A 12,625-nucleotide genomic window follows, 5' to 3' on the forward strand; every position below is an offset into this window, starting at 1 on the left:
AAAAGCAAGGTGTGTTGTGTGCATAGTAACACACGTCACTACTCGGGTGCAGGCAAGGATGTGCGTGCATCATCAGCACCACTGTGCAAGTGGAACAGAAGCCCCTCCACTGCACGTCCGTCCGACCACAGCACCAAAAAAAAAAAACACAATTTGATGTGCACCTACAGTCTAGCATTCTGCATTGCGGTGCGTGCGAGCTCCATCCCACTGACATGTAAACAACACTCAATCCGTCACCACTATATTTCCCAGCAGCCGCCGAGCTGTCAACATTCCCTGGAAATCCAAAATGTGCACACGCCAGCCAAGCCTTACCTTACCTTGCGCGGAGGGCGAGCCTCGTGCGTGGGGGTCCGTGTCGTCCCGGACAACGACGCTCACATCTGCTCCAGTACCGCGACGCCGGCCGCTCGGGAAGGAGCTGAGGAGGAAACTGACGCGAAGAGAAGGGGAGAGTGAGAGACCCGCGCGGTCCGGTCCCCAGTGGGTTGGGAGGAAGGTGTAGTGTTCGCCCTCGCCGCTAGAGGGAGCCAAACGTGTGGTCATGAACGAGCGGAAATGTAAAAAAAAATTGAATTTTAATAATATAATTTGCGATATGAGTGGTTCAAGATACAAATGTCATAAGGAAAACAATAAAGTCATTACCACTGGGTCATATATACCAAACAACACTGCTCCTATTTTTAATGAACTGAACATCTAAGACCTTTTCTATGGAATCAAAAGGCCAAACATTTCGTTCAAACATTGTTTATCAGAGAATAGAAAAGAGTAGAAGCACTTAGCTTTAATGTCCAAGTGAGTCGAAGAACATTGCGAACAGTTTCCAAGGAGATGCTTTCTAGTTTCCCCACCATTTTTTTTTCAGCTCACCTGTCATCTTGAATCTCTTCCTCACTTCCTGTTTGCGCTTTTTTTCACTTCCGGCATTATTTCAACTATTTAATTAATTTTGTAGGTTTTTTTTTTTATTCATAAGTATTTCAAAAAGTATTTTCTGAAAAGTATTTTCGGAAAAAAGGGAAAAAATGTAAAAAAAAATATGAAGAAAAACTACACATTCTTTTAGCTTTGATTAAACTGTTTCCAAAATCAAGGCAAATGAGCTCCTGAATACTTGATCCAATGAAGATAAAATCTGTTAATTTACAAGGATTAAATGACTTTATATTAGCACATTACTGCATGAAGTGAGTGTACCCAACAGCAACATTTATTTGTTGAAAGGCTTTTCCTGCCTGTTTCCAGCGGGCCCACATGAAAAGGGCACATCTCATGATGGCAAGGCCGTGACCATGTGTCAGTCCAAATCCACAATCCCGCCGGGATTACATTTAAATCTTGGATGTAAACAGCGCAGCGCAAATAATACTCTGATGTTGTGACAGCACCCCTATCAATAATGCAGTGATCTGTGAGGGAGAGTGGCCTTGAATTAATCAAAGGACTTGAGCCCACTTGGATGCAAGGGGGGGAACTGAATAAATTCTTCATAAAATGATAAATACTAAAATAATCTAGAACTATGATATGCTATAGCACCAAACAGGAGGCTTTACTCTTTTTTTTTAACTTTTCCTTTTACTTGCTTAATAGTTTTTTCCCGTTCATCGATTCTCATTTCATCAACAAATCTTTTTGGAGGAGGATATTATAATTTACAATAAGAAATTGCTGAGTAAATACAATTTTCCACTCCGAGAGAGATGTCGCTGCCCAAGCAAAGAGTGACTTGGTGACATAAGAACAGCAAGAATATCAATTTTGCGCTCAATTTATTCCAAACGCAATATGTGTTCAACTCTCGGACAAACACGACTTCTCTTACCAAGCAAACAGAGACGAACGAGGCCTCGCCGGTGTACGACATTGTTACCAGGAGGTTGAAAAAGAGGAAGAGCAAACACGCTGCTGTCTGGAAGGAAGAATGGGAGGCTGTCATCTTGCCGAGGAGAAGGAGGAGGAGGAGGTTGGCGGTGATAAATGAGGATTTAGCCTCAATGATCTTGCGTAGGGGCTCATGCAAAAGTAGCCCCCCCCCAATCCTCACCCCCTTTCACCCTTCAACTATATACACATGGGACTCAATGGGGGCGCTTGGGGGATAGAAATTAGGGTGTGCAAAGGATTATAACGAAGCAAGTCATGTGACTGGGGGAGGTGATATGGATGTGACTATTGTGCACCAAAGGACGTTTGGGTTTGAAGATGGAACAATGAAAGACTGACTTGTTTGCCTTGAAGAACAGAAGACTTGAGATCGGAATGGAAATGTGGCACAGTCCCCATTGCATGGTTTTGGAGACATGCTTGATCATCTGGCCCACATTAAAAAGGATTTGTGCATATTCTGCATCAACTAATTGAAATAATGGCCTGTTTTCGAAGAAAGGGATGGAAATGACAATTCATCAATGAATTGACAAAATAATCGAAACATTAAAATAAGCCCTAGAATCGTGTTAAAAATAATAACTATCATTAACTACATCCTGCTTCACTAAGTCTAAAACCTCAATGGGCTAATGTTCAGAGGTTTCAGGTCAAACCTGATTGCAGGTGGAGCTAAAAGCTGCTGCACATGCCCTTCAATCGTGGAGGCCGGAAGATAATGGACGCCGAGGCAGACGGGCGGACGACGCAAAATGAATCCGCCGGGAATTGGATAAGTGGTGGGAGCAGGGGTGGGGGGGTTGAAGGACTGAAGGATGGGGGCAATCAGAAAAGGGTGGTAAGAGGGCAGCTGCTTGTCTCCATCAGCGTCAGTGCATGGCTGTCACTAGGGGGCGCTCAAGTATTAACACCAACAAGTCACAATTGGAGGAACCTGATTGTTTATTCATTCAATAGAGCTCCCGTATGAAGATCCATACTTTAACTAAAACAAAAAGAAATTACATACAAACAACTGAAGTTTTGTGTTAGTACAAATTTGTTTCTTAAATACAAAAAAAACAAGCTGAAATATTGTTGAAAACAACATTTTTTTTGGCAGTGTAGAAATATGTCACCCGGACAAGCAATATCTGGGAAAAAAAATAATTCAATCAGGCGTATATGATTTGTTTCTGTCCAGTTTGTTACAGAATAACATTGAGTATGTACACAATGCACAGCAAAAAAAGGATTACTGTATATTTATATATTTATATATATATATTCTCTACATTTAATACAGTCCTATGAACATTAGAAATCATGCACGTCTCCTCCCTCGCAAGCCCTGTACAATCCACTTGAAGGGTATATTTACATATTTCAACAAAATATTCTACAAGTCATACCATACCATAATAATAAAAACAAAAGTCAAACTTGATGCAAGTTAAGAAAAAAGAAACCTTGATCCCATATAAAGGCTCTCAAGAAGCGTCGTTAGTACAAATCAACACATTATTATCATTGTAAAAAAAATGGATAAAAGATGTGTATGCTGCAGGATATTTTCATTTTTAATGTGATCGTTGCGTTGACAACTCAACCAAGCAATTAAGAAAGTGTGCTGCTTATCCTGAAAAAAATCTGCGCCATATTTTCTCCCTTAGACCCGCCCCTCAATAACAAAATAAAACTCGTAAAAGCAAAAATTTTATTATATCGGCAGACAACTCAACCCTGCTGAGGAAAATCTGTAACCGAGTTAAAATATTATTTTACATATTGGGTTTGTTTGATTTCCAAAAAATGTATCCCAAAATCCTGGATCTTTATACTATAATAGTTTCTTTGAATCAATTGAAATTGGACTTCATCAGCTCATGCAACAAGGCTTAGTTAAGACAGCACTAGCTTGATGTCCCAGCATGTTTTGTCATAAATGTAATACGGCCCTTAGCATGAAGTAAAGGCACTAGCACACCAATTAGCAAAGGTCAAATTAAGGCGCAAATTAGGGCAGGGGTGTGCATGGTTTTGGATGGGGACATGCCATGCCACGATTCATGATGCAACACTCGACTAGCATGCCTGTGATGCTCTCGCTTAATACGGGGAAAAAAATCGTGGGTCACCACAAGCTTTGTAACGTTTATCACCATATTTGTATCCACTTTTAGGTGGCAACCTGCTTCCTGGTTTATGGAAGATGACAGATGGACACTACCATTATGATTTTGGTGGGGTACTGTTCCATCCCTGAGCACCACAAAGTATTTTTGCTAACTGAATGAAAAGTAGGCTAGCGAGCTAACAAACGAACCCCAAAACTCTTCCCTTGTGCCTTTTGCACACCACGGAGGTAGCAAAAATGTGTACAAAGTTTTGTATGCTGGCTAGCATTTAGCTAGCCACACAGTTGTAATGCTAAAATACCATTACAGTTTTCTGGAAAATTGTGTTATGTTTTGCTACGTACAGATAGCTAGTTTGTGTGCTAACGAATCTGATAGCTAGCTAGCAATTTTGCAACTAACAAACAGAAAAATCAAAACTGTTGGTAGAAATGGTAGCCACTTCTAAAAGGAGAGATGGAAACCAAACCATACTGGTGAAAATGTCTATTTAGTCCAAAGAGGGGATGTTAATGGTAAAGGCCTTCGGTTATCGGCTTCCTAAAAGCGACTCAGTGAAAGTTACGCAATGCCGCGTACATGTCCTTTTTGTTGGATGGTGAGGCTACACGAAGGAGTTCAAGGAGTTCATTGCATTAATCGGGGACGGCGCCTCAGAGCTTTCGAGGCCCTCGGCGCCGGTGGTGGTGTCCCGGCTGGCGCTCTTTCCGCTATACTGGCCGATAAACGAGCCGTCCTCGTTGAACTGGCCGTCGCCTCCTTCCCCGTAGTCTACTAAACTGTCATCACTGTCGTCCCGCTTAACCGTCCCGCTCGATGGCGTGCGGCTCCCTTTTAACGGTTTATGGTCCTCATTGTCACTGAAGGAGAGAATGACATGCAAGGCGTTAGAGGTGATGATGATGATGTGCCGGATGCAACTTTTTTTTTTTTTTTTTGAGATGGAGCGAACAGCTTAAGGTGTGTGTCTGGAACTGAGGTCACATGATTCACGGGGATGACTGAGATTAGTTAGATCAAATTTACTTATCTCTAAATCAAGAGATATAATGTTGTATGAGAGATCGATAGATTAACGGTAAATTAATCACCGGTGTAAGATTTAGTAACAATTTTGAATTTGTTTAGCTCCAAGTCTGAAAAAAAAAAATTCAGAGTGATTCGTTGGTTTCCATCAAGCAACAGGGGAATAGAAGTCAAGCAATGTCACACTGGTTGGATTCCCCTTGAAACCAAATTCGACATGAGGTGGTCAAATGTGTTGTGTTGCAGCGTCACAGACACATAAAAACGCTGTGATTGCAAACTAAAAAAATGACATCAAAAGAAATGCAACCAATCCAGAAGCAAGCATGATTGTCTTCAACATACGGATCAAAGAAACGTAAATTCTCCTTCATGTGCATGAGTTGAACGTCAATGACACACAAGCATAAAGCCGTCATGATGCTGAAAGGTTTGTTCAATTTCGACACGGCATGGGCAAAAGTATTGGGTCTTCTCTATTTGATTGATGTTGAATTTTGTTAGGCTAGCAAAAGTAGACTTGACTAAGCTGTAAGAGGCAAGAGGCGTGTCTTCGAGGCCCCAATAAACTTTTATGTCTCCAGTCAGACCTGGCGTTCCCCACAGCTCTATCTCGGGGCCCCTTCTTTTCATTATCTAATTAAGTGCTTGGGTCACAGCTTTTGCAAATATCAATGTGAATGTTAGCTGTTATGAGAATGTCAAGGAACTATTTTTTTCTGCTAAACCACAAAAAATTAATAAAATGTACGTCAATACAATTGCCCAAACAACTTAAGTATGTCACGTCCAAATTACAGACTGACTCAGTGTGTTCAGACACCACAAAGGCTTTATGACTTTGCAAATATTCAACTTGATGACTGACAGGCCTGCGATGCGTTTTCAAGCGAGCAATTTTTTGGTTTTTTTTGTTCTTCTCTCCACAGTGACACCCACCCTCACACAAACACACATGTAAGACATCACCCTTACCTCTTTTTATGAGGGATTCCCCCTACACGTATTCGCGTGTAAATTGTATGATACAGGGAGCAAAGAGGTCTCGCATGTGACTTATTGAGAAACTAACAAGCAAATATGGAATTGGAAAAAAATTGGCTTACTTATGACCCCCACCAAAAAATAAAATTCCGTTGCTACCGCTCCCCAAGTAACAGAATCCTTACAACATGCATTGTTCGACCAACAATCCAACACATTATAAGCTAATGCATATTTTTAATATCCTCATAAATGTCTATCAGCTCACAACATGCATCCCACACATATATATAACTAAATATTTTCCTGTACATATAGATATGCATGTTAATATCAATTCTATAACTCACATTTGGTTATACATACAAAAAAAATATAAAGTACTTTAAGAAAAAAATACTTGTTTGGACCCCATCATATTTGTACACATTACAGTCATAAAAAACATGAAAACACAAAGACAATATAGAGAAATGTTGCAAGTAAAGTGCTTGGTTCTGTGCGCAACCTCGTTCGGGATGCTAACAGGCATAGCTTAACGGTGAGCTTTGATCGCTGTCTTGAGTAGCTTATTATTCATATTCTGTTGCAAATGAATGAATTGAATGGAAGAAACAGACCCCCCTTTCATCCTGAGAACCTGAAGAGTCTTATCGAGCAAAGAGTCCAAAAAATGTGCCATCCGCGGACGTCCCGCCCCAAAAACTAAAAGTGCTTTTTGGCTAATGGAGGGGCGGGGCATTTCCTGTTCATCATTGTCAGTCATAAGTGGTAAAAAAAGAGCTCCAGCCCGGTTAGAAAGTCGCTGGGTTTAAACGGGCAACTGAGTCTCGATCGCGTTCTCTCACCTGTATTCCCCAAAAGTGCAGTCTTCGTCTTTCATGGGCTGGAACTCCGGGTCTGTGTGAGCGTCCTCCTTCTCTTTGACTACGTCCGAAACAGGAAAAGAAATTAGCCACTAAAACGGGTGTTTTGCCGTTGTTGTTATGGCAACGATATCGTCTGTCCACATGTGCTGCTGCAGCATTTGTGTTCTTTCAGGTCACAAATACAAAAATGGTTATTTTATGCAGAAAGGGGATGCTAGCTTACCTGGATATTTGCCTCCTTTGTTCCTCTGGATGAAGCAAATGATGAGGAGGATGAGGATGAGGAGGGCGATGGCACACATGAGGCCGATGAACCAACCCTGCGTGGCGATGTCCACCTGTCTGCTCGCCACAGCTGACAAGCAAAGGAAGGAAGACGCTTTCACCTCATCGGCTTTGCAATGGCGACACGGAGGAACGTTGTTGTTCTATCTACTTGCTCAGCGGTGGGTCGTGATTGGTTAACTTGCTAACCACGTTCATGACGGAAGGGTTAGAAACATCCAGTGTTGGGTGAAAATGCAACGACGGGAGTGTGTGTGTGTGTGTGTAGGACATTTAGAATTTGTAACTTACCCAACATTGAACATATCAAATATTACATGGAAGATGCAATGATTTATCGTAATCACAAGAACACAAAAACAACACACAAACATCATCCGCACACTCACAGGTTCACTAAGGATGACTTTTAGATATTAATGCAAGCCACGTAGCGTACGACTATATTAGCGCTACAACAAAACGACAACTCCCAATAACACGACCGCAACCATACAATGTACCGCTAAAAAAAAAAATGGTGGGCCCAGGAACACGCCTCACCTGGCACCGTCACCGTGAGCTCCTTGGAGCGATGGGGCTCTTGGTCGGCGTGACCTTGGGCCACCAAGCGCACCCTATAGGAGAGGCCCTCCTTCAGGCCCTTGAGCATAAAGTTCTGAGAGCCGTTCACCGGCTCTTTGCGCCACTCGTCTTCGCCTTCACCTGCAGGGGAGGGGGGGAGGACGGCGAACAACACTTGGAGATGTCACGGCGCATGTGACTGTCGGACTCCATCGTGACTATTTTCTACTCCTAGATGCTCATGAGCCACTTTATTAAGGTTATAAAATGACTTTGCTTACTGTTCTCCACTATGTATTCTAAATAAATGTTTCTGTCCGGGCCCCAGTACTCCCAACTGATCAGGGTGCCGTCCTCTCCCCTGGAGGAGTTAACGCTGCCAAAAGGACTGGCCGCCGGCGCTGAACACACAAGAGAGAACATCTGTTGGCAGGCGTGATGGTGCTAAGGTGCTAGCGGGGGTCAAAGCGCTCTAGGCAACCGGAGGATGGAATTGAAGGTGCAAACACGTGACGATGCGTGGGCAACATCGAGGATGGGATGCATGATCCAAAAAAAAATAAAAAAAGGAGGCGGGGCTAACAAATAAGATTTTCCATGCCGGGGAACTTGTCATATACGGTGGAACGTCCATTGGAACCAAAACTGACAAAATATCGCACCAGGGGAGAACAACATTGCTGAAACAATAATGGAATATCCACTTTAGGATTGAGGAACTGCTGCTTCCCAAAAAAAAAAGTTCAACTTTGGAGGTTCCACTGTACCATTTTAACATCTTTGGGTATGAGTGGAATATTTCTTTGCAATGCCAAACGATATGACATGTGCAAGGTAGGGGAGGGGGCGGATGCGCATGCCCGTATACCATGCATCACTATATATACCACTGCTTCCCGCGCCAATGTCTTTGTCGAGATGAGTCATGAGAGCTCAGATAAGATGGAGAAATAACAAGTCACAATCGATATGGATGTACGCACACTTGCAAACACACCAACACATACACAAAACGTACACAACCCGTTGGCAGGGGTGGTGCTATGCAACTGGATCGAGCAGTGCATCATGCCGTTTGCTCGAATAACGATGACACAACGATTTGAAAACACAGAATATGACTGCAATTTTTAAAAGCTGTGTAATGGTAGCTTTGAAATGAATATGACAGCAAATAACAGTTTATTGTTGATTTCGATGTGTAGATAAATATTGTTTTGCCCATATGTTTAATTTAAATATTCAATTTTTTTATGTTGAATAAAATAATTAAATATGAGTTTTCCACCATATTCTAATTCAGTAAGGTGCGACTGCACTTTTCATTTAATAATCTTTATCATTGTCATTCACTGATTGGCTAATCTTTATTATTGTCATTCACTGATTGGCTGAGGGATGTCACATGATTTGTTTTAAGCCTATTGTGGGCTTATATGATTTTTTTTAATTTGGACTTTTTAAAATAAATTATATCAATGACTGAATTAAGAACATCAATTTGGGATACATTTCACGCTTACCTTCGTCCACGATGGTGATGGCCTCCTGCGTAACAACCGGGCCGGGCCCCTCGCGCGTTTTGGCATTCAAATAAAACTTGTAGCGCGTGCTGTACTTGAGGTTGGGCAAAGTGACCGAGGTCTCATTGGCGGCCAGGGCCAGCTCCTCCTCTGGGCCCAGCTCATTGGAGTTATTGACTACGAGATGGCGGGATGATTGGGAAGGTAAGTTGAATAAAGCAAGAGGAGGATGGAGGTGGGATTCAAGTGTCAATGATGACAAGTGTGGAAAAAAGTGTTTTGGAGCAAAGAGGGTTCAGGTACAAGAGGCGGGAATGACAAAAGGTGATTTGTTAATTGGTGTGATTGAGTCCTATTCAACGGTGACGCTATTCGTTGGTTCATCCTCTTTATCGTTTGTGACGGTACAAGACTACATGAAGTTTAGGATCTCTTTGTAAGCCAGCGACGAGAATACTCATCATTGACATTAATGACGCAGTATTCTCGTCAATGATATTCTGTAGTCCTGAGTAAAAAAGAGAGAAGCTCACCCGGATGATATTTGAGGGTGTAACCTGTCAGGAGTCCATTCCGGTCCCGAGGAGGGTTCCACTCAAGGCTTAAAGAGTCCAAATTGGAGTTGGTGACCGTCAAGGATGTCGGCGCTCCGGGAACTGTGGAAATAAATTAGAGGCACACAATTGTGACTGAAACGATTCATTGGCCAAAAAGTTCTTGACCGACGATTCAAAATTCGTTCTTAACATCAATTCGAATAGAGATGGCAAGAATTCCTCCTCTCACCTCCTTCGGGGGTCTCAAACTGCTGGTTGTGACTCGGGGGACCTTCTCCTTTGCCGTTATAGGCCCTGACGTTAAATGAATACACACTGAAGGGGTGCAAGCCGGGCAGCTTTCCTTTGCTGTGGTTGCCGCTGAAGGTCAAGATCTGCTTCTCCGCGTGATGGGGGTTGTGTTTGTGCAGACTGCGCTCTCGCCAATAATACACCTGCGAAAAAAAGTGGGATCATCAGTCTTGTGCTTCTGGCGATTCCCCAGCTCATTATGCTGTACCTTGTAGCCTTTGAGGTATCCACGGATTAGTTTTGGAGGCACGGGATCCCAGTGGATTTCCGCCAGGGTGCTGTTTAGCACGTACGCCTGCACGGACGCTGGAGCGGCAATCGGAACTGTCGCGATGAAACAAACGTACAATATTGGTGCTTTTTGTAGGGATGAGGGAAGTTCAAAATAAAAATCATACGATTGATGCGCCTCGAAAATGGGGTTGTAATTGCGCATAGATGCCACAAGATGGTGCCAAAACACGTCAAATCAACGTCATTTTTATCGAACATATATGAACCATGTTACATAAACAACTATTTAGTAATTTTAGTAAATGATTCAATACAAACCAACAAATGAAGCTCATTAACAATATTAGCTAGCATGCTAGCCAAAATTACTGAAATGTGCAGTAACACTTTAGCGAGAACGCAACCCTTGCGCTGAACAAAGTTTCGGTGTAAATATTCATTTGAGCAGCCACACTTTGCAAAGGTGAGAAGAGCAGTCGGACTTACGATCCTCTCCAGAAAGGCCTAAGGCAACGGCGGGCTCAGGCGCTGCGCCGAAGTCATTCACGGCTTGAACTTTGAGCTCATACGGAACAAACGTGGGCGTTCCGGACACAACAAACTTGGAGTTGTTGGCCACGGTTGCCGTGATCCAGTCGGTTTCCATCATCTTTTGTCTCCACATCACTCTGTAATGGAGCCCCGGCCCGTTGGCTTGGAGGCCTGACAGCGGCTACGGGAAAAAAAAAAAGAAAGATTATTATTTTTTTAAAATCATATAACATGCAATTTTCTTTGTTTTATGTATGTGGCAAGACACAGCTTGAAGCAGGCACACTTGACCTCTTTTTGAATAAATGTCCGTTTTTTGTCAAGTCGGAGGTACTTCATTTAAAAAAAAAAAATAAATAAATTACCTTCCATGAGATGACAAGATTGTCATGTTCAGTCCCAAATCCATGCACATCTGTTGGATTCTCATCTGGAGCTTTTAGGAGAGAATAAAAATAGAAGTTACACTCAGTAGCAAAGAAGATTTCACTCTGGGTTTCCAGTACCTGAGGGGTCGGTTTTATACATCTTGGAGGGGAAACTGGGGTCGCTGGTACCCAAGGAATTGACAGCAACGACTCTGAAGGTGTAATGAACGTAGGGCGACAGCTTCAGGTGAGCTGTGGTCTTGCTCCCGGGAACCTCGGTAAGGTTGTGCCAGTGTCCTCTGCGGTGGTGGAGAGAGTCTTCATACTGGATCAAAAATTCTGGGGAAAAGAACATTTGATCAAATTTGTTTGAGCTTGGCTTAACACCGATTTAGATTTTCCGAACATTCAGCGTTAGATTCGCACGTACTCTCGATAGGACTGTTGTGGTCGTCGCCGGGAATCCAGGTGAGTTGAACACTTCTCTTTTTGTGGTCCGTCAGCTCCAGGTCGCTCGGTGGTTCCGGCCGCTCTGACGGAAGACACGGCACACAGCATGTGAGTCGACGCCAAAGATGGCCGCCGTCGGTTCCGTGTCACGAAAAGACACAAATGAAGACGTGCTCGTGCAAGCGGAGCCTCATGCTTATGAATAAATATACGTCAAGCTTGAGGGATCATTTGAGATGAGCTAACCCAATAGATGATTCCAAGTGACATGCTAACGAGCTGCCTTCATACAGAACAATGAAAATCAAAGTGGAATATAAATCATCAAATGGCATCCGCTTCACTTGACAGAAAAATAAAATGATCCCGAAACAAAAATGGAGCACATCTGAAAAGCCACGTGCGCTTCAGGTGTTACCGTTGACAACAGACGGTGTCGGTGTGGCTTCTGTCGGGTCGGCGTGGGAAACGGAATATTAAATTAAAGTCAATATTCATGTTAAGACTGCAAACCATCTGTAGAGAAAATCCAATAAAAATAAACCTCTAACATATCACAACGTACCGACAACGGTGAGCTCGGCGCTGGCCGAATCGTGGTCCAGCGTTGTGTTCATGATGCACGTGTACACGCCGGCGTCGCTTTCCATCACGTCGGCGACGGTCAGGCTGTCGGCGTCCACCACAAATCTGTTTGAAGAAAATCATAAAAAACATATTTTCAGATTAGCTCTTTAATAAAAGATGACAAAAATCATTTATTTTTTACCTCTCGTCATCGGGGAGCTCCCCGTCATCCTTGAGCCACGTCATGGTGGGCACGAGCGAGGGGTCGTGCTTCACTTTGCACTCGAACACAACCGACTTGCCACGCTGCACCATTCGGTACTCGGGCTGCTTCAGGATCCGCGTCGGTTCTGATAAGAG

The 12,625-nt window shown here is 43.1% G+C and overlaps 2 protein-coding genes across 13 annotated transcripts in view; both read right to left on the reverse strand.

The window, feature by feature from the left end:
* Nucleotides 1-898, reverse strand: part of cntn1a (contactin 1a) — a 30,827-nt gene extending 29,929 nt beyond the window's left edge. Inside the window, exons 1-2 of one of the 4 annotated variants that reach the window (XM_088379015.1) lie at nt 880-898; nt 324-436 (exon numbers count right to left, since the gene is read on the reverse strand). The gene's annotated coding sequence lies outside the window, so the exon portion shown is untranslated. The other 3 variants (XM_088379016.1, XM_088379013.1, XM_088379014.1) reach the window with 3 other exon arrangements.
* A 1,925-nt stretch (nt 899-2,823) lies between these two features.
* The window catches only part of nrcamb (neuronal cell adhesion molecule b), a 42,615-nt gene continuing 32,813 nt past the window's right edge, over nt 2,824-12,625 (reverse strand). For 2 of the 9 annotated variants that reach the window (XM_088378658.1, XM_088378656.1), the window contains 16 exons: nt 12,468-12,615; nt 12,264-12,388; nt 12,117-12,146; nt 11,679-11,780; nt 11,387-11,587; nt 11,246-11,316; nt 10,836-11,061; nt 10,324-10,439; nt 10,054-10,258; nt 9,801-9,923; nt 9,268-9,444; nt 8,026-8,145; nt 7,724-7,885; nt 7,119-7,250; nt 6,875-6,953; nt 2,824-4,876 (listed from right to left, as the gene is read on the reverse strand). In XM_088378658.1, coding sequence (XP_088234784.1) covers nt 4,621-4,876; nt 6,875-6,953; nt 7,119-7,250; nt 7,724-7,885; nt 8,026-8,145; nt 9,268-9,444; nt 9,801-9,923; nt 10,054-10,258; nt 10,324-10,439; nt 10,836-11,061; nt 11,246-11,316; nt 11,387-11,587; nt 11,679-11,780; nt 12,117-12,146; nt 12,264-12,388; nt 12,468-12,615 — 2,273 coding nt within the window. In that variant the 3' untranslated portion in view covers nt 2,824-4,620. The remainder of the gene's footprint in view (nt 4,877-6,874; nt 6,954-7,118; nt 7,251-7,723; nt 7,886-8,025; nt 8,146-9,267; nt 9,445-9,800; nt 9,924-10,053; nt 10,259-10,323; nt 10,440-10,835; nt 11,062-11,245; nt 11,317-11,386; nt 11,588-11,678; nt 11,781-12,116; nt 12,147-12,263; nt 12,389-12,467; nt 12,616-12,625) is intronic. The other 7 variants (XM_088378659.1, XM_088378657.1, XM_088378663.1 and 4 more) reach the window with 5 other exon arrangements.

Source organism: Syngnathus floridae, chromosome 6 (genome assembly GCF_059516105.1).
Source record: "Syngnathus floridae isolate MCC-2025c chromosome 6, RoL_Sflo_1.0, whole genome shotgun sequence".
In the NCBI taxonomy this organism is placed as follows: domain Eukaryota; kingdom Metazoa; phylum Chordata; class Actinopteri; order Syngnathiformes; family Syngnathidae; genus Syngnathus; species Syngnathus floridae.